The 20,540-nt window shown below is 33.7% G+C and overlaps 1 protein-coding gene across 2 annotated transcripts in view; it reads right to left on the bottom strand.

Annotated features, from left to right (window-relative positions):
• Positions 1–19,358, bottom strand: part of LOC135962857 (serine/threonine-protein kinase Wnk-like) — a 68,746-nt gene extending 49,388 nt beyond the window's left edge. For both annotated transcript variants that reach the window (XM_065514768.1, XM_065514769.1), the window contains exons 1-4: positions 18,332–19,358; positions 18,081–18,253; positions 15,268–16,543; positions 11,931–12,533 (exon numbers count right to left, since the gene is read on the bottom strand). In XM_065514768.1, coding sequence (XP_065370840.1) covers positions 11,931–12,533; positions 15,268–16,543; positions 18,081–18,253; positions 18,332–19,270 — 2,991 coding nt within the window. In that variant the 5' untranslated portion in view covers positions 19,271–19,358. The remainder of the gene's footprint in view (positions 1–11,930; positions 12,534–15,267; positions 16,544–18,080; positions 18,254–18,331) is intronic.
• Positions 19,359–20,540: the final 1,182 nt, after the last annotated feature.

Below are 20,540 nucleotides of genomic sequence, written 5' to 3'. Positions count from 1 at the left end.
GCGTTTTCAAAGGATTATATGCAAGCAACATCTATTCGCCTTGAATACCCAGCTGGAGACCTAACTCTGAGCTCTATATATTGCCCACCACGTTTTTCGATGACCAAGGAAAAATTTGAAGAATTCTTTATAACACTAGGAGATCGGTTTCTGGCATGTGGAGACTACAATGCCAAACATACATATTGGGGTTCGCGATTGGTAAATCCCAGAGGTAGACAGCTGTATAAAGCTCTAGTTGATCGCAAAAATTGCTTAGATTTTGTGTCTCCTGGACACCCAACTTATTGGCCAACTGATCCTAGAAAAATTCCTGATCTAATAGACTTCGCCATATGCAGAAATATTATTCGGAATGCAATATCCACAGAAATATCCTATGATCTATCTTCTGACCACTCTCCTGTAATTATTAATTATTGTGAGAGACCCAACACCCCAAGATTTCCTAAGGACTCTTTGTATTTTAAGACAAATTGGCTAAAATATAGGAAATATATCAGCAGTCATATCCACACAAATCCTAATTTACAGTGTGAGGAAGACATAGATAGGAACGTTAATGACTTCACGTCATTGATTGTTATGGCTCTGGAACACTCTAGGTGCCAGATCCCTCCAAAAACTAATACGCCTATTTCAAGTTCGGATATTGAAAGACTTCTTCTCGAAAAGAGAAGACTCAGAAGAGAATGGCAACATAATAGATCACCTGCTGCAAAGCAGAGGCTGTCCGCAGCAGTACGAAAACTGAAAAGAGCCCTTCATTTAGAGGAGGATCGCATAAACGAAAAATATGTTAAAAGTTTGACGAGTACAAAATACACAAATTTCTCTCTTTGGAAGGCAACGAGGAACATTAAGCCACCGGTAGAGGCACAAAGCGCTTTAAGAAAAGCTGACGGAACCTGGGCACGAAGTGCTATAGAAAAAGCCTCAGTATTTGCTGAACATTTAAGTGAAGTATTTCAACCCAACTTCACGGCAAATGAGTTTGAACTAGAAGAACTGCCAGCTTCAACAATGGCTAATGCAGCCCAATTCGATATTAGTCCTGAGGATGTTAATAGAGTAATTAAAAATAAATTAGACCGGGATATGATTTAATAACGCCATCAATGATTAAGAACCTACCAAATGTGGCAATAATTGTGCTATCTATATTGTTTAATGCGATCTTGAAACTAGGAATTTATCCAAAAAATTGGAAAATTTCTCAAATAATCATGATACCTAAACCGGGTAAAGATTTAACCCTGCCATCTTCTTATAGACCTATTAGCCTACTCCCTTGTTTGTCGAAGTTATTCGAAAAAATATTCCAGGAAAAGATAATACCTTTTTTGAATGATGGAAACATTATCCCAGTACACCAATTTGGTTTCCGTGAACATCATGGCACCATTGAACAGGTCAATCGTTTAACTGGAGAGATTCGAAAATCTTTTGAATTAAAGAAATATTGTTCTGCCATCTTTTTAGACGTTGCTCAGGCTTTTGACAAGGTATGGCATAAGGGTCTAATACATAAAATCAAATGTTTACTACCACTATGTACTCATAAATTGCTGGAGTCTTATTTATCGAATAGACTTTTCGGAGTTAAGTACAATGATTATGTGACGAGAGAATGCAAGATTGGAGCTGGCGTTCCACAGGGAAGTGTACTAGGACCTACGCTATATTTGATTTACACCTCCGACCTCCCTACGTGCGATAAACTAACAATTTCAACATTTGCTGATGATACCGCCATTATTAGCTCAGACGAAAACCCACTCATGGCATCTAGTCAACTACAGAATTACCTCGTACGTGTGGAGTCATGGTTGAAAAACTGGCGAATAAAGGTAAATGAGCTGAAAAGTAAACATGTTACGTTCGCTCTAAGGAGAGGAAATTGCCCACCTGTCACACTCAACAACGTTAATATACCGCAGTCTGATTATGTCACCTACCTTGGTATTCATCTAGATAGACGGCTTACTTGGCGCCGACACATAGAAACCAAGAGACTTCACATGAAGTTAAAAGCCTCTAGCTTTCATTGGTTAATCAGTGACCAATCAAAATTAAGCCTTGAATATAAAGTCATCCTGTATAAGACCGTTTTAAAACCAATTTGGACATATGGAATTCAATTATGGGGAATGGCTAGCAACACCAGTATTGATCTTATACAGAGGGCCCAATCTAAAATTCTTAGGACCATGACGGGAGCACCATGGTACATAAGAAATGAAAACATCCACAGAGACTTAGAAGTGACATTGGTAAAGGAAGAGTTCGAGAAAGTCCGTGAGAAATATATTGTGAAGCTGCGAAACCATCCCAATACGCTTGCAAGACAACTTGTGCAGACCCAAACCCGATCCAGGCTCCGTAGAGCAGATCTACCACCCCGCTAAGATGAGTGACAGTTTACCATAATGGCTCTCTTGCTGAAGAGCAAATAGTTTTAATTTTAGTTATAAGATTTAAATACTTATTGTAAGGTCAAAATAGACAGATTCAATAAATCAATAAAACGTTAAAAAAAAAAAAAAAAATCTTATCTGTGTATGAAGTCTAACCAAAAATGGGACGATATTGTCGACTGTGATAGAGATTGGACGTGTTCTATTTTTTACTCCAAGTTAATTCGTTATCCTAATGTTTTTATCGGGAAATAAATATGAATTACACCTGTTTTTTATTAACGCGAATAGACGCTTATATTTTAATAATATTAAATAAAAAAAATCAAAACATAAACTAAAATACAAATAAGTAAAGAAAATTCTTTATTTCTTTTTTTTAACCTTTTTTGTACATTATCATTAAATAAAGATCAAGAGTGTTAACTAAATTATTTACAACTACTCTTAAATGAGTCTCTTAAACGAAAACAGTGAGCGAAGGTTGAGTGTAAACGGCAGAAATGCATATGTAACAGATAATGCAGATGAAAAAAATATAAACAAAACAAACAGAAGAATAGATGACAGCTTGTTTTTAACCGCCAAGCCGGTTAACCGTGCTCGTTCTTGTTCCCCCGCATTGTCAAAAACTAATGATTGTCAAACAAAAGAAAACCCAACAGCTGTTAATCTAGAGTTACCAAAAAATACAAATACTTTATTTACGCCTGAAAGTATGCTAGCAATATCAGCTTCAGAAACGAAATCCACCACACCGACTACAATTAAAATTAACCCATTAAGCGGCGCAATGCCCAAGATTAGTCAACCATTAAATAAAGATAGCAAATCCCAAATACAGGTTGGAATGGACCGGTATGTTACAGTATTAAAAAGGGCACGAAGTCCCAAGTCTTCGAAAGCGGCACCCTTGGCTAAATTATATAAGGATAGTGAACCTGATAGACTAAATAATGAAAATCGTTTTTCTATTCTGGAATGTGAAACAGATGAACCAGTAAATAAAATTACCTCTATAAAACCACCCCCAATTTACTTGAGAGAAAATAATTCAAACTCACTGGTTCAGAGCCTGATATCATTAATAGGTGAGAACTCTTTTTACGTTATCCCAATCAAGAAAGGCACGATTCATGAAACTAAAATACAGGTCAATAGTGAAAACGATTATAGAAAGGTTGTAACAGTTTTGAAACTCAAAAGAAAAGTTTTTACACTTATCAGCTGAAAGGAAGCAAGGGTCTACAAGTTGTAATAAAGGGTATTGACTGTAATGTTGAACCACTCGAAATAAAGCAAAGCTTAGAATATAAAGGTTTTAAGACAAAAAAATGTGATAAACATTAGAAATCGCGAAAAAAACCCCCAACCACTCTTCCGTGTTGAACTTGAACCCGGTGACATAAACCTGAAAAAAATGAAACACATCCCATATATAACCTGAAGTACTTATTGCATCGTAAAATTACGGTAGAAGAACCACATAAACGATTTGGCCCCGTCCAATGTATGAATTGCCAAGAATATGGACACACCAAGGCGTATTGCAAATTGCCACCCGTATGTGTTATTTGTGGAGAGTTGCATAACACATCCCAATGTAACAAATCCAAGGATGATCCTAAAATGAAAAAATGCAGCAATTGCGGAGGTAACCACACAGCGAACTACAGGGGTTGTCCTGTCTACTCAATTGTTAAAAAATTACAAAGCCATAAACCGAAGATTTTCCCCGCTCAGCCATTAAATAACATCAATATGAACTACCCCCTGTTGCAACAGACATATGACAACAAAGAAACATATGCTAATGTACTAAGAAACAACCAAACTCAGACGCAAGTCCGTCAACCACAAAACCAAAATATGAACCCAGAGGTAAGAGAGCAAACGCCAATTTTTAATTTTACCAGACTAGAATCTACAATAGAAACTCTTGTGCAATCTGTACTGTTACAAGACCATATACTCGACATAGAAAGGTGGTTAAAACAATGGAGAATAAAAGTAAAGGAGCAAAAATTTATAAATCTTACATTCACATTGCGTAGAGAATCGTGCCCTCCAATCCTAATAAATAATCATATAATACCTCATCAAACTGAAGTTAAATATCTAGGTCTGCATCTAGACCGACGTCTTACCTGGAAAAAGCATATAGATACGAAATTGACTCAAATGAAGTAAAAATTACTACAAATTTACTGGCTAATTGGTAAAAACTCGAGATTGAGTTTAGATTGCAAACTTTTGCTGTACAGCTCAATAATAAAACCCATATGGTGCTATGGAATTCAATTATGGGGCACGGCCTCAGCTTCTAATATTGAAAAAATTCAAAGATTCCAAAATAAAATATTACGAATGATAACAGCAGCGCCTTGGTATGTGAGAAATATTAACATTCATAAGGACTTAGGTGTCTCCCTGGTGAAAAATGAAATAAAAAAACAAGCGGAGTCATATTTTCAAAAGTTAGAAGTTCACCCAAACCCACTTGCACGAACATTAATGAGAAGTAATGGCTACATCCGACTAAGAAGAAGGAATCCAACAGACCTGCGCTAATGATAGGATCTATAAATTAAACAAAATTTTTCGTCCAACTGTGGTGGGACGTAAATAAAAAAATAATATTTAGATAGTTCACATTATTTTGTGAAGATACAATAAATAAAATATGAAATAAAAAAAAAAATAGATAGTAAATAGTTATTTTCGAATATCTGCAGAACTATAATTGTGGCAGTCTTAAAATTTTGCCCTAATATCACCCTACATAGCTTGGGTGAAAATGTTATTGTGTTAGTGGGAGTGGCATCTCTCATACAAAGTAAATATGAGAGGTATGGTCGGTCAAGCCCCTACACTAAGTAAAAGAGCAAAATCATTTTTCATTTAAAATTTCAATAATTTATATTTTTGAGTGATTTTCGGAAGCTGGCCTTATATGGGAGCTATGGCCAATTACGTCGTATTGCGTACCCTGACTTAGAACCTAAATTAAAATGCAACAATGAAATTAAGCACACTAAAATACAACCTTGTTTTTAATAAATTTGATGACGTGGTAAAAAATTAATTCTTTTGCAATAAGAAATCGAAGACTCGTCACTTATTGACAGTCAGTTTCAAGTAATTTGTTCTATTTCAAATAGTTTGTTCTAAATTATTAAATCTGTTCAACCGCGGGTTAAATTCACGAGAAAACATAAATGTATGTATAAATGAATAGCTTATAAGAATTTTAATATGAATTATCAAATTTCAGATTTTAGCTGCGAATAAACGAACGAACAATTTTTTTTTTTTAGATGTATAGAAATAAAACTTGTTTTTATTTCGGTCAATATTTTGAATAAGAAATCAACATAAATTTCTTAGAAGTTGGCATCATTACCCCATGAGGATTTGACGGTATCGTCATTCCAATCTTCAGTACCGCCAACAGCTTCGGCAGCAACTTCTTCAGCCCAGTTAGTGGCTTCTTCGACGGGATGGTCAACGACTTCAACAACTTCCTTGGGTGCAGGCATGAGCTCCTTAGCTGCAGCTTCTTCCTTCTCAGCCTCCTCGGTATCACGGTAGAAGAACAAATCGACAACAACGGGCCATTCAACGCTAGAGGAGATGGTGCCGCGAAGACGACAAACTTCACGAGGCAACAACCACCACATCAAACCGATGGAATGAGAAGATTTGTTGTTGCATTTTAATTTAGGTTCTAAGTCAGGGTACGCAATACGACGTAACATATGGTGTCGGACAGTTCAACAGTACCGGATTCGTTGGTCCTTATCTCCATATGCGGTCGACATTGCAAGTTACGTTTGAGGTTATGTTGACGTAATGAATCAGCTCAATTGATTTTCAAAAACAAGTCCCAATGTTCAGATAAATATTTTAGAATTTTGGTCACGATCAGAAATATGCAAAGATACAGTTTTTCTTCTTTTGTATTATTTCTCCTGTCCACTGTAAACATAACTCATCAGCTGGGCTATCTAATCCTAATTGCTCTGCCAGTTCACTTTCAATTAGAGAGCATGATGCACCCTCATCAATTAATGCGTAAGTATTAAGAGTATAGCCATTGCCAACGAGAGCTACAGGAATGTATTTGAAAAGAACTTTCTCTTTTGCGTGGAACAAAATAGCTTGATTGTCGTTAGTATCTCTTTGTTGTTGCTGCTGAACAACAATACGCTTGTGTAGTAGAGAATTGTGTGCCATTTAACAGTCGTCTGCCCCACACTGCCGTTTTGATTTACATTTTTTAATATTGTGTTTTTTAAAACAACGTAAACACAAACTGTTTGAGCGTATAAAATTCCATCTCTCGTCTATACTTAATGCGGCGAATTCGGGACACTCAAAGAGACGGTGGTTGTTGTTACATTTGTAACACGAATTCGATTGCATGTTGTTTGTTTTGTTATCAGTAATGACGTCATGTACTAAAACACGCTCTTTCTTTACGTTTTTTGTTTCTCCAGCATACGGTGAGTAGCGGAGTTCAGTATTAAGTGCGAATGGTATTGCATCATTGCAAATGCAAAATTGTAAATGTTTTTGTGTGTATTTTGTTATTGGATTACGGTAAAATTTTGCATTTGCAATGATGCTAGACCATTCGCACTTAACAGTGAATACCGCTAATATGTAGTGACTTGAGATGCACACGTTGCTAGGTTATACAACCAAGTATCAAAACAATCTAATTTCAAATCAGCTGGCAGTTTGTCTACTAATTCGTTAAGTAGCATAGGATCGTTTAAATAGTCAGAGAGACCCATTGCTTGCATCGTGCTTCTATAGTTTTGTACAAGGGCAAAATTAATTAAAGTTTCAAGTTTCTCCTTACGTACAGTAGGCTCGTTTTTTAAATTCGTTTGTAAAGCATGGTGTATAATTTCGGGCCGTCCATATTGCATTCTTAGTGTCTCTATTGCAAAATTTACTGTGCTAGGCATCATGAGCTTGCCTCTCACTGCTTTAAGAGCATCACCTTTTAGACATTTTTGTAGTCTTATTAGATTTTCTTGATCGCTAAATCCGCACCTTTCTGTTGATTGCATATAATTGGTAATGAATATGGGCCAGTCTTCTGGTTTTCCTGAAAATATCGGCAAATCTTTACTAATGACTTGTCGGGCTGCCATATGTGAGGTCGATAATGTTACATCAGCTGTACTATTGGGTAGATTTGAGCATTGAAAAGAGGGTGGAATCTGAGCATTAAATGAAATGTATGGGTTATTGAATTGTGGTGGAAAATTTGAATTATTTGGATGTGGAGTATAATAGGAATTAGCATTTTGCTGTAGATAATTAAAATTGTTATTAAATGGCATATGATTCATTTGAGATGTTGCAGAAGTGCTTGGTGCCATAGGAGGTGCAGCAGGTTTAGTGTTATAAAATATGTTCCATGGCGCTATGCCGCTGTTTGTATTACCATCGGGTCTTGTGTTGCCAATAACATTAGCACTAAAACTAAGGCCTGTAGGCTGTTGAAAGTTAATGGCAGAATTTTGTTGAGCTGCGTCACTCTGCTGTTTGTTTGTTGCAAACAAATTATTGGCAAATGTATTTGGTTGTTGATCAAACATCCTTGAACTCGAGGCCACTGGATTGAAGAAGTTTTGTCTCGTTGAGAATGCTGGAGGCTGTAGAGTTTCTTTATTATTGGCCGCACTCGTGATTGAGAATGTCGACATGTGTGACGTAACTAAATCTGCCGTTGAACTATTTTGGTTCGGCCGTGTTGTAATAGACGATGTGCTATAGCAAGGGGCTTGTCCTAAAGCTTGTTGGTTTTTTGTAAAAGATTTATCTAATGTCCTTGCACTTACACGTGGACGCTTAGTTGCTGGGTCCTTACGTACTAGACCGGAGCGAGTGGTTGAGGGAGCGATTTTAACTGATAATTTACTTACCTTGCTTGACCTCTTTGTTTTTGATATGGTTGGTTTTACCTTGTCGGCTACTGTTTGTAATTGGCCTTCAATGACATTGGCTGCAAGAAATGAGGCGGTTGCCGCACTGGTACCTGGTGGTGTTTCTGTGACCCCGGTGGTGGATGCGGCGGCAGCTTCGTGATTTGCGGGTGTGTCGAGTGAAGTGTCGGACAGATCAACAGTACCGGATTCGGTGCAGTCCTTATCTCCATGTGCGGTCGACATTGCAAGTTACGTTTGAGGTTATGTTGACGTAATGAATCAGCTCAATTGATTTTCAATCACAAGTCCCAATGTTCAGATAAATATTTTAGAATTGTTCGTTCGCTTGGTTAATTAAAATAAAACTTATTTTAAGCTGGTTTACTAATTCAGTTTTATTCGCAGCTAAAATCTGAAATTTGACAATTCATATTACATTTATGTTTTCTCGTGAATTTAACCCGCGGTTGAACAGATTTAATAATTTAGAACAAACTATTTGAAATAGAACAAATTACTTGAAACTGACTCAATAAGTGACGAGTCTTCGATTTCTTATTGCAAAAGAATTAATTTTTTTCCACGTCATCAAATTTATAAAAAACAAGGTTGTATTTTAGTGTGCTTAATTTCATTGTTGCATTTTAATTTAGGTTCTAAGACAGGGCACGCAATACGACGTAACAGACCGATCACCATGAAATTAGGTCGTGTGATTTATGTCTATATTAAAGTTAACTATGTTGAATTTTGTATGTATGCCAACATTTTTAAGCGATTTGTGATTTCGAAAGTGATTTTCGGAAGCAGGTCTATATGGGAGCTATGACTAATTATGGACCGATCGTAACATGAATGACATGAATTTTGTATACATAAAACATATTTGGAGCGAAATTTGTGTAGCTACATAGATAAATTAAACATTTATGACCGATAAAGTCCAATTTCGGGAGGACATTTGTATGGGGGCTAGGTGAAATAATGGACCGATTTCAGCCAGTTTCAATAGGCTTGGGCCGAAAACCTGTACTCTGCGCACAAGGTTTACATGGACAGCCAGCCAACCAGACGGACGGAAATCGTTCAATCGACTCAGAAAGTGATTCTAAGGTGGGTGTTAGACTAATATTACAAACAAGGGTATTATGCGTTACAAACATCTGCACAAACACATAATACCGTCCCCACTATGGTGGTGTAGGGTATAAATATGTATAAGGAAACTACCTAAAATAGGGTAATATACTATTTATTAATTAATTACCCAAAGCGTTAACTTTATTTTGTTTAAGAAAATCATGCACTTGATGATACGTTGTTTGAATTTTGGTTATAATTTGGTTATTTTTGAAAGTAAAAGTTTAATAAATGCATATAAATATAAATTTTAAAGTAAAATATTACAAAATATGCATTATCAATAAAATATGCAAAAATATGCACTAACAAATCGATGCCATTTTACAGCAAAATACGTGATTCGGATAGATAATTAATCTACATGGTATTTTAAAGTTCAAGAAAAAACAAGCATTACTGATGAGTTTAGTGATACAGGTAAGCCTTAATTTACGCGGTACTTTATTTACGCGAATTCGATATAACGCGAACTCAAATTAGCAAACAATTTTTGTAATACGCGAGTTTTTTTACACGATTTTTATATAACGCGGCAACAAAAAACAAGAAACGAAAAAAACAAAAGCAAAACAGATTTCTTTTTTGAAAACTTCGTTAATTTTGATCTCTTTTATGTATTAGAATATTTTGTTTTTTTAACTGACATTTTTTACTTCACTTTTGTTTTAAGTATGTTTTTAAAAGTACAAATAAAATAAGTTTACTTAATGTATAGTATATCGTCGCCTTAAATTCAAACATTTTTATTATTTTTACAGGATACGTTATAAAATCAATAATAATAATAATAGAGTATTCTTGGCAATTGTTCAATCAATCAAAAACTCGATTTTGAATTTTTGTGTAGTTTCTTTCATTTAAGGTGACGATATGTATGTATGTACATTAGGGTGGCCCCAAAATTTAAGTTGCGGATGTTCCCACCTAAAATGAAAATTTAATTCATTCTAAGACTACGTTTTGAATTTTTTTCGTCCTGGGGTCAATATTTGGCGAGCTGGATCGAAGGATAAAAAGGTCCTTTTTTGAGGTTTTTTACATTTTTTCCATATTTCTTCCAAAGGAAGTATATGTAAATTTGGTATCATATGAAAGGTCTTTGAGAGACGCATTCAATTGGTTAAAAGAAATTTAAAAAAAAAAAATTTTAATTAAAAAATTTTAAAAATTTTCGACAAAATTTTAGTTTTTTTTAATTTTTTCATAGAATTTATTCAAATACATAGATGAAATTTCTTGATCAGAAACATCATGTAATTTCACCGAAATGGTTTTTCTCGTTTTTTAAAATTCAGTCCAGTTCAATGTTTATTCAAATTTGTTTAAACCCAATTTCATCCCTATCTGTTAAGCAGTTTTTCACATGTTACTTAAAATTAACAACAACATTCCAAAGGAATAACATTAAAATAATCATTATAGCGCGATGTATAGTAAATGTTTTAGCTTAAATTTAAATATTCGTAGTGTAACAAAAGAAAAGTATAAGAATTTATACATCGATGGAAAGCTTATAAAATTTGAGTTATTTTGATGCCCATACATATACTATGAATTGAGTACAGGGATTGTCAGATAGGGATGAAATTAGGTTTAAACAAATTTGAATAAACATTGAACTGGATTGAATTTTAAAAAACGAGAAAAACCATTTCGGTGAAATTACATGATGTTTATGATCAAGAAATTTCATCTATGTATTTGAATAAATTCTATGAAAAAATTAAAAAAAACTAAAATTTTGGCGAAAATTTTTAAAATTTTTTAATTAAAATTTTTTTTTTTTAAATTTCTTTTAACTAATTCAATGCGTCTCTCAAAGACCTTTCATATGATACCAAATTTACATATACTTCCTTTGGAAGAAATATGGAAAAAATGTAAAAAACCTCAAAAAAGGACCTTTTTATCCTTTGATCCAGCTCGCCAAATATTGACCCCAGGACGAAAAAATTTCAAAACGTAGTCTTAGAATGAATCAAATTTTCATTTTAGGCGGGAACATCGATACCTTATTTTTTCTCCATACAAACGGGGCCACCCTAATGTACATATGTGTTTAACACGATTTTTAGGTCCCAATTTCATTTCTGTTATGTGACTGATGTATTCGTTTTCGTTTTACGCGAATTTGATTTACACGCTATTTTTTTGGGAACAGCAAACCGCGTAAATGGAGCATTTATGTGGTAATAAAGCATTTATGTGGTAATTAATGTAAATTAATTTAATTAATTAATGAAAAAGTTATGTTTTTTTTCAAAACGGGACAAATGGCGTCCCGTTCAGAGTATCGGCGGGACACGGGACATTCAACTCTAAAACTGACCTGTCCCGACGAAAACTGGACGGTTGGCAAGTCTAGTTAACAAAAAGTTTTACTGATATAAATATGTATGTAGCTTTAATAAAAAGAATATCTTACCAATTTGCCAGCTACTTCCACTGGATTTACATCGCGTATATCAAATTTAAATGTTATAGTCTTTTGTTTGTTTTCCATATGACAATTAATTACGGTGCCGTATTCTATACCAGTCACGCTTAATTTTGGTACGCGATCAGTAGTGCCACTGCGCGTTGAACGACGAGGCTTTGGTTTTGCTGATTTATCTTCTGAATGTTGTTGATGCGAATGTGATGGAGAGGGATTGTAAGCATTTTTGTTGGGGGTTTGAGAGCTTGGTTCCTCTAACTTTGGCTGCTGAGATGTAGATTGTGATGTTGTCGTTTGTTGTTGTTTTTGTATGACAGGATCTGAAGGTGGCTGTTGGACTGGTTGATTCATTTGTGTACTATTAAGTTGAGGCAAAGACATTTGCTGCAGATTTGTTTGCTGTGTGTCAACTTGCTGTTGTGGAACTTGCTGCTGAATAGTTATTTCCTGTGGCATACATGGTGTTTGCATAATTTGTTGATTTATTTGCACTACATTTTGTGTTTGCTGGGCTGCTTGTTGTGCTGTATACTGTGTAGGAAATTGTTGTGAAGGAGTGGAAAGCTGTGGTTGGTTTTGTAAATTTGGTGACTTCAATGAAAACAAATAAAAAAAATACATTTTATAATTATTAAATGTTAAAAACTTGGATCAAGTTATCATCTACAACTAACATGAAATCTCGTTTGAATGAAATATGTACAGTAGCGAGCATAAAAATGCAACGCTATGCAATGTGATTTTCAACAGCACTGATTTTACTCAAAAAGGTATCCAATTGTCCACATCTGCTGTTTATACCCTACACCACCATAGTGGTGCATAAATATCTTAAAAATGTTGGTATACACACAAAATTCAACATAGTAAACTTTCATATAGACATAAATCTCATGATCTAATTTCATGGTGATCGGTACATAATTGAACGTAGCTCCCATATAAGGCCCACTTTCGAAAATCACTCACGAATATAAATTATTGATATTTTAAAAGAATAAAGTTTTTGCTCATCTACTTAGTGTAGGGTATAATATGGTCGGGCTTGACCGACTATACTTACATGTTTTATATTCTTATTGATCATAGGACATTATTGTATGACATTTTGTCCAATATTTTTTTACGTAAGGATAATTATGAAATTTTTAGTAAAAACAGTGGTAAAATTGTGCGAGCAAAAAAATGTAATTCTACGGAAATTGACTTAATTTTTAAAATTTTGCAAAAATTAATTATAAAAAATTGCTAAAAACTGTAATACTTTTACAATACAGTAATTTACTGTTAATACTAATAAATTCAAGGATATGAAATCTACAAAGGATAACAGAATTAACGAATGATGCATTTTCCGTTCAATATGGTGAATTTTTCGAAAACCAAGAAAATTTTAAGAATTTTTATTTATTTTTTTACCAATTTAAAATCTTGCGGGTATTCTCTATGAAAAGGAAATCAAATAATTGTGGTGGTGTGCCTAAAACTGGGTGTATAAGAGCTCAAGATCAAAAGGATATGACTAGTTAATGTTAGAAAGGTGCTGAAATTTAATGCTAAAATAATATTTTCACAATAATATGACATCATGTGGCCTTTAAAAATTACAAATAATAAAATCATATTCAAATATCCATTTATTATGGCAAGTAAACGAATTCCAAAACAGTGGAAAACAACTGTAAATAATATTAAATTTGACACTGTTCATATTTCATAGAATCCTATATTTAGCTTACGTGATTACTAAGCGATCACAATTTTTTACTATTTGAATTTAATATTTAAGGGAATATCTGTGACCAGACGGCCTGAGTAACAGATAGAAACTATCAGACACGAATAAATTAAAATTACGTTAATTGACCTTCCATATCATACGACTGCACCATTTTAAGCATAAAGGACCTGCTTCGAAAAGCATAGGCGCTTAATTTATTTTTGTAAATAATATATGGTTTATTGGATTGGTTTCTCCTTATTATATTTGCATCATTAAATTATCTTTTGGAGGTTGCAATAGTCTTAAATGTCCACATGTGTTCGTTTGGTTATCATCAAATATATGATGTCACCTTCCATGGATCAGGTAACACAGCCTTGATTACTTCAATGTCTAACATTTTAGTTTTATTTCAATAAAATCCAATTCAAAACTAGCCATCAAAATTATTTCGGCACTCTAATCATAACACAATTCTTAATTATATCTAAATTTTTATAATGGAATAGGAGTATGGAGTTTTTTGGATAAAATGTTTATCCTTTTGAATTTTAATGTCCTTAAATTTGTTTGTATTAATAGTAAATGATGATAATGCCACATTGTTATAGTTTTTAGCAATTTTTTATAATTATTTTTTTTAAAATTTTTAAAAATTAAGTAAATTTCCGTATAGTTGCATTTTTTTTGTTCTCACAATTTTACCACTGTTTTTACTAAAAAGTTCATAATTATCCTTACGTAAAAAAATATTGGACAAAATGTCATACAATAATTGCCAATGATGAATAATAATATAAAAACAGCAAATGTGGTTGAAAAATGCTGTTGAAAATCACATTGCATGGCGTTGCATTTTTTATGCTCGCTACTGTACATACATATCGAGCCCTTAGCGCCAAATTATCGTAAGCGACATTTTCTGAATTTTTTTATTGCACAAATTAAAATTTTATGGGCCGACTGATGTTTTAGCGTTTTAAGAATATCAAAATTGTTAATAACTTCAAAATTATAGGGGGTAAGATTTTATCGTAAGTCAATGTTTACATTTTACAGTAAACGAATTTAATCGTAAGCGACACATAGTGGTATAGAAAAAAAGAGGGAAATAAATCTGTAACTTCTAAATGGTTAGATTGGTTTGAATAAAATTTACATATACAATATACAAAGAAGAAGTGTTGTCGAGTTTAAGTTCTGAACGTGGACCTCATGAGCCCACCAGGGGCGCGACCAAGGGACCTCAAAGTAGGACACCTCGGGTATGCTACAAAAGACCTAGTCATTGCTATCAATTATCTCTTATAGCTTAGGAGATATTCGCATTTAAAAGTTAAATTTTCAACATTTTTTCAAACCCTACTCCAGTTTTTGGATAACAGCGTATCCAAATATTTCCCGATTTTCTCCAGTTTTCCTTTATTGGACTAACAACATACATATGTATGTGTCAAATAGAGAAGGAACTGTTTAAAAATAATGACTAAGTCCAAAGTTATATGCATTCGAATTTAAAAAATTTTAAAAATGCGATTTTTCGCTAATTTTTTGGGAAAAAATAACTTTTTTCTTTTTAAGTTGTAGTAAATGAGTACATACCTGTGTTTGTAAAGTTACTGTTTGTTCCTGTGGATTTGGTTGTTGTGTTGCGTAGTTCACTTGCGATTGACTGCCAGCTGTGTTTGACAATGACTGTTGTGGAGATGTTTGGGAATTATAGTACTGGGCTTTAGAGGGAACGGTTGTGGGCGATAACGCTTGTTTTGGCGGTTGTACATCTTGTGGATTTGAGGTAAAACTACACGGAGAAGTCATTAATGGCTGCTGATAATCCGCAAACGTTTGATTTTGTTGTGGTTCATCAATTTCCACGTTTCGTTGAATAACATCATCGCTTTGTAAAGTTGCTGGTTGCTGGGGTAGTTGTGGATTTATTTTCTTGGCATCATCGTCATCTTCGGAATCAACCTCATCTTCTTCCTCCTCTTCTTCGACATTTGGTGGTAGCAATTCTCGTTGCTTTTGTAAAGCTAATTTTTCCAAACGAGATTTTTCATTTTGTAATTGTAATTGCGTCTGACGCTGAATACGTTCTTTTGATAGGGAGTATACTTGTACCTTTAACAGTCTTACCACAGCCCTGGCATCTTCTTCAGATATGATATTCTCTTGCTTCATATCATGACATAGTTGTTCACAATCATCCTTTTTTATATCAAACTCGAATTGTATGGCCTCATTTTCTTTGTGTTTGGAAGAACGTTTTTTGGGATCCAAAAATCGTAACCGAAATTCAATAACATTGTTATCGGGATTATTAAAGAATGCTTCGGTTGCAGTTGGTTCTACACGAATGCCAATGTCTTCTTCGAAAAATTCGGAATTCAACAAATCCTTACAACTTGGACGGTCTTCTTTTTTTAATTCAATACATTTTTCTATAATTTCTCTGACTTTGGGATCCTCAACTTTACTCAAAGCGGCCGGCTTAATGCCAGATATAACTTTCTTGTATATTTGAGCTGGTCCCTTACATTCACTATATGGATATTCTGACACTGCCATTTCCAACATGCACATACCGAAAGCGTATACATCAACAGACTCATCATAATGTTCTTCATACATTTCAGGTGCCATGAATTCTGGAGTACCAATAACAGATTTAGCATGCGAACGATTTTTAAGTGTAGCCAGACCCAAATCACCTATTTTAACACTACCAGTGGTTCCAGTTATAAATATATTATCGCACTTTAAATCACGATGAATTATGGGCAACTGGCGGGTATGTAAAAAATGTAAACCTTTTAAAATTTGACGACACCAAGACTTAAGAACCTTTGGATTTATTTTCTTGAAACGTTTAAGATATCTGAAAAAGATTAATAATTGATAACATTTTCAAAGAATTTCAATTTCAACATAACACGTCACAAAGTGCCCGGAATTGCTAAGTAAAGTGATTTTGAATATGTGTATGCAACAACAATCTTTATCCCCACTGATTACACCGTACGACACGAACCAGATGGTATACATACGTCTGAAACTATAAATTAAATTGAGAAAAACTGCGTTTTCAGTTTTTCATTTCGTGATCCTGTTTCCTTTTAAAAGCACTTAAAATTTTCCGAGGAGTACATTTAAAAAAAAATGTTTTAAAATATTTCTTATCATCTTACTACGGCAAATTTGGTGTCAAATGGTCAAGAAGAGTTGTAAAATATTTCGTATTATTTTTATTTTGAATTTATCTTTGAATATCCTGTTAGATTTCCAATAATTTCTTTTCAAAAAAATAGTGAGTTAAAGATCCAAATATTAAATACCACATGCAAAAATCTATAAAGGAATTTATTGGCAATCTTAAAGGATACAAATTTTAAAGGACATTTTTGACATCTTTTGATCCTTCCAGGATAAAATAAAGATAATACAAAATATTTTACAACTCTTCTTGTTCTTTTCACATAATATTTGTCATTGTTGGATCAGCAGGAGTATTTTAAAATATTTTTTTGAAAAATGTACTTCTTTGAAACTTTGAACAGAGGATCACGAAATGAAAAACTGAAAACGCAGTTTTTCTACAATTAATTTATAGTTTCTAATGATTTTTTCTCTTTTTGTGGTACGGTGTTATCAATAGAAAAATTCTCGGAAAAATACCTGATATATTTTAAGGTTTTAGAAAATCTATTTCTTCTTTAGAAAATCTATTTTTAAATATTTTTTTTTGTGAAAAAAAAAATTCGGGTTAAACAATACTTTTTTCCGATTTAGACCCATTGTAGGTCCAACTTACTACGGTCTTATAAACGTCGTTGCAAAGGTCTTTAAAATATCTATAATTAGATATCCATATTGTCTATATTAATGACTAAGTAATCCAGATATAGGTGAAAAATCGAAGTTGTCCTGGTTTTTTTCTCATATCTCAGCCATTTGTGGACCGATTTTGCTAATTTCAAATAGGAAACTTCTAGAAAGCATGTCTGACAGAATTATTAAAGATTTGGATCCCGAAGATATCTGGGGTCTTCAAAAAATCGATTTCAACAGACAGACGGACAGACAGACAGATTGTGGAAATTACACACTTATATATACCCTCCTCACATCATTGATATTTTTTTGCGATTTGATCTATCTGTAATGCAACAACGCTCTGAATATTGCAGAGCTATTAATAGTTGAACCGATCAAAAAATCGTTTCCTTTAGCATAAATTCAGTGATGAAGAAGATACATCGATATATAATAGTAATATAATTATTCGATTCCAAACATGATGTGGTTGGTGTTCAATAATAGTTTTGGAAACAATGTATGTATATTTTATTAATTATGTATTTTTAAATGAAGCATTCAAGGTACTTTCGATTCAGCTTAAATTCTGCAGTTCTTACGATTTTAGAGTTCCGGAAAGCATTAATTCCGTGACTAGAACAATATTTTTCCTACGAGATATTGTGAATTCCCAATAAGTATAAAAACGCACAATATTGGGATGTTGCAGCTTTTTTAACATGTCCGCTTCTTCACGAAAACGTTTACGCTCACTCTTTTTCACTTGCTTGTCCTTAATGGGATGATAAAAATATAAAATGCATAAGTTCATTTATAATTTTAATATAAAGTACTATAGTTTTCTATTTACCAATAACTCACACCAGGCTACAGCAACTCCTGTCTCTGTATCCAAACCTCTATAAACTGTTTTAAAACTACCACGTCCAACTTCTTTGTCGTATTTAAAAAAGCGACCACATGGTGACATAGCAACAGGTTCATCATCATCATCTTTAATATAGGGTTTGCTTATGGCTGGAGTGCTAGCAGATGACGAAAGAGCCGTCGCATTTACGATAGATGACAATGACGATTTCGGTATAATGGTACAAGACTGAGTAGCTTTTACTTGACCCGTTTCTGCAGCTAAAGTTATGTAAGCTTCAGATTTTTCATCGACTGATGCATCTTTTGGACCTAACTCAAAGCATTGCGATATTTTTGTAATCCCTTTTGGTATAACACTGCTGTCTTCAAATTTATCTTCCACTTTAAATACTACACGTTTCACATTTCCAATACCTTCTTTTGATTTGGTTTCTTTATTTGATCTCGACAGAGTATTATCTACAGGTATCTGACTAACATCAGTAGGTATTGTTATTACTTGTGTCAAAGGTTCACAGGATAGTGCAACATTAGGCGTTGAAGAATTGTGCTGACCAGTCAAATCCGTTGTACTAGTTCTAGTTGGAGTACGGAACTGCTCTTCTAAGTGTTCCGCCTCGCGGGACAGCATTTCAATGTTATCATCATAATCGCGTGGAAATTCTGTCTCAAGTTCTAAATAGTTTGTGTTTATGTTCCGTGCTGATTGTTCCACACTTTTACGTATAAAACGCATGTTTGGATTAAATTTTTGTATTGCTGTACATGGAATTGACTCTATCGTTGTGTTTATATTTTTATCCACCTGTTGTGCCGCAGCAGGGCTTGTAAATTTGACCGGAATTGTGTTTTCTTTTGAGTCTAATGTTGATTCGGTGATGCAATCAACCGGTGTTTGACTAACCCTTTTATCATCCATTGTACATTTATTTTTTTTAAGTGAATTTATACTTTTTAAATCACTATCGACAGCCGCTTTATCAATATTGCTGCCTGAATTATCTTTTGAGAGTCTTTTTACTTTGCTGGAGTATATCTAAATAAAAGCAAGAGAAATAAATTGATATGAAATCGTTGGAAGTATTTTAACCCCGTCTAGAGTGAACGAAATTATTATTACATTAAAATCTTCCTGATTCTGACAATAAGTTGAGTCAGTGTTTAAAAAACTAGACTCCAAGTAGTTAACAAATTAATAAAAATTCGGTGTTAATCAAATACCTACTACTAGTTATTACTACCGCTACCTTTACAATTTAGTAGGAGTAGTGGTTATTACTACCGCTACCTTTACAATTTAGTAGGAGTAGTGGTAGTAAATAGTAGCAATAAAAGTAAAATTTTAAAGTAGCACAGTAGTTTGTTTTTTTTTAATGCTACCTTAAAAAATAAAAAGCTTTAAAGTAGCAGAGTCATTTGATTTCTATTACCGCTGCTACTTTTAAAATTTAGTAGTAATAGAAGTATCAGTTGAGGTAGTAGTTGACGTAGTAATTACGTATCAGTTGATGTAGCAATACACAGTGGGGCAGAATCAAAATAGTTTAGAAATAAATCTGGCATTTCTAAACGGATGGTCCGATCGGGATAGAATTTGATGTGGGCGTAGCCAAATTATTAAAATGGGCCCTACAAATGATCCAGGACCTTCGACATGTACAATTTTTAAACAAGTGCAATTTTTTTGTTTCCCATCCGATTTCAAAGAATTTTATATTTTTGGAAAGCGCTTGCGTGCGCTATTTATCTCATATAATTTCCGAGTTATAGGCATTTCCAAATTGACATTTTAAAATTTTGCCATACCTTGGTCCTCTTTTTTAAAAATATAGGTCGTACTTTTGGACCGAATGGACTCAAATATTTTTTTTGGAAATCGGATGGGAGACAAAAAAATTGCACGTGTTTAAAAAGTTTATATGTCGAATTTTACACCATAGCGCCGACACTGGATCATTTGTTGGGCCCATTTTAATAACATAAACTCGAATACTCCTTGGCTACGCTCACATCAAATTTTATCCCGATCGGCCGTTTAGAAATGCCAGATTTATTTCCAAAAAATTTTGATAGAAGTATTCAAAAATAAAAATATTCAGCCGAAAATGTATACTGTGTGTTGTTGTTGTGAATGTTTATTTGAGTAAGATGTTCGTGTTGTAAGCAAAAGTTCGTTATGCACAAAGTTA

Source organism: Calliphora vicina, chromosome X (genome assembly GCF_958450345.1).
Source record: "Calliphora vicina chromosome X, idCalVici1.1, whole genome shotgun sequence".
NCBI lineage: Eukaryota > Metazoa > Arthropoda > Insecta > Diptera > Calliphoridae > Calliphora > Calliphora vicina.
The sequence above is the reverse complement of the archived record's forward strand: the minus strand, read 5'-3'. Positions and strand labels throughout refer to the sequence as shown.